Source organism: Buceros rhinoceros, unplaced genomic scaffold (genome assembly GCF_000710305.1).
Source record: "Buceros rhinoceros silvestris isolate BGI_N320 unplaced genomic scaffold, ASM71030v1 scaffold11725, whole genome shotgun sequence".
Taxonomy (NCBI): domain Eukaryota; kingdom Metazoa; phylum Chordata; class Aves; order Bucerotiformes; family Bucerotidae; genus Buceros; species Buceros rhinoceros.
The window spans coordinates 99,426-99,927 of record NW_010412312.1 but is presented as its reverse complement, the minus strand read 5'-3'; the positions used below and the strand labels follow the sequence as shown (position 1 = coordinate 99,927).

At 64.3% G+C, this 502-nt stretch overlaps 1 protein-coding gene across 1 annotated transcript in view; it reads left to right on the top strand.

Moving 5' to 3' along the window:
- Nucleotides 1-5: 5 nt before the first annotated feature.
- Nucleotides 6-502, top strand: part of FZD7 (frizzled class receptor 7) — a gene marked incomplete at its 5' end in the record, with an annotated part of 1,397 nt that continues 900 nt past the window's right edge. The window contains one exon of the mRNA XM_010136346.1: nucleotides 6-455. Coding sequence (XP_010134648.1) covers nucleotides 6-455 — 450 coding nt within the window. The remainder of the gene's footprint in view (nucleotides 456-502) is intronic.

Genomic DNA, 502 nt, shown 5'->3' with positions numbered 1-502 from the left:
CAGAGCGGCTTCGCTGCGAGAACTTTCCCATCCATGGCGCAGGTGAGATCTGCGTGGGGCAAAACACATCGGATGCCCCGCCGGGGCCTGGTGGTGCGGCGGGTCGGGGGGCCACTGCCCACCCCACAGCTGCCTACCTTCCTGACTTCCTCACCCCGCCACAGCCCCCCTCCAGCTTCTCTTTCTCCTGCCCCCGGCAGCTCAAAGTGCCTCCTTACTGGGGTTACCGGTTCCTGGGGGAGCGGGACTGTGGAGCACCCTGTGAGCCAGCCCGGCCCAATGGACTCATGTACTTCAAGGAGGCAGAAGTGCGATTTGCCCGGCTGTGGGTGGGTGTGTGGTCTGTGCTCTGCTGCGCCTCCACCCTCTTCACCGTGCTCACCTACCTTGTGGACATGCGCCGTTTCAGCTACCCAGAGCGGCCCATCATCTTCCTCTCAGGTTGCTACTTCATGGTGGCAGTGGCCTATGCGGCAGGGTTTCCGCTGGAGGAGCGGGGGGG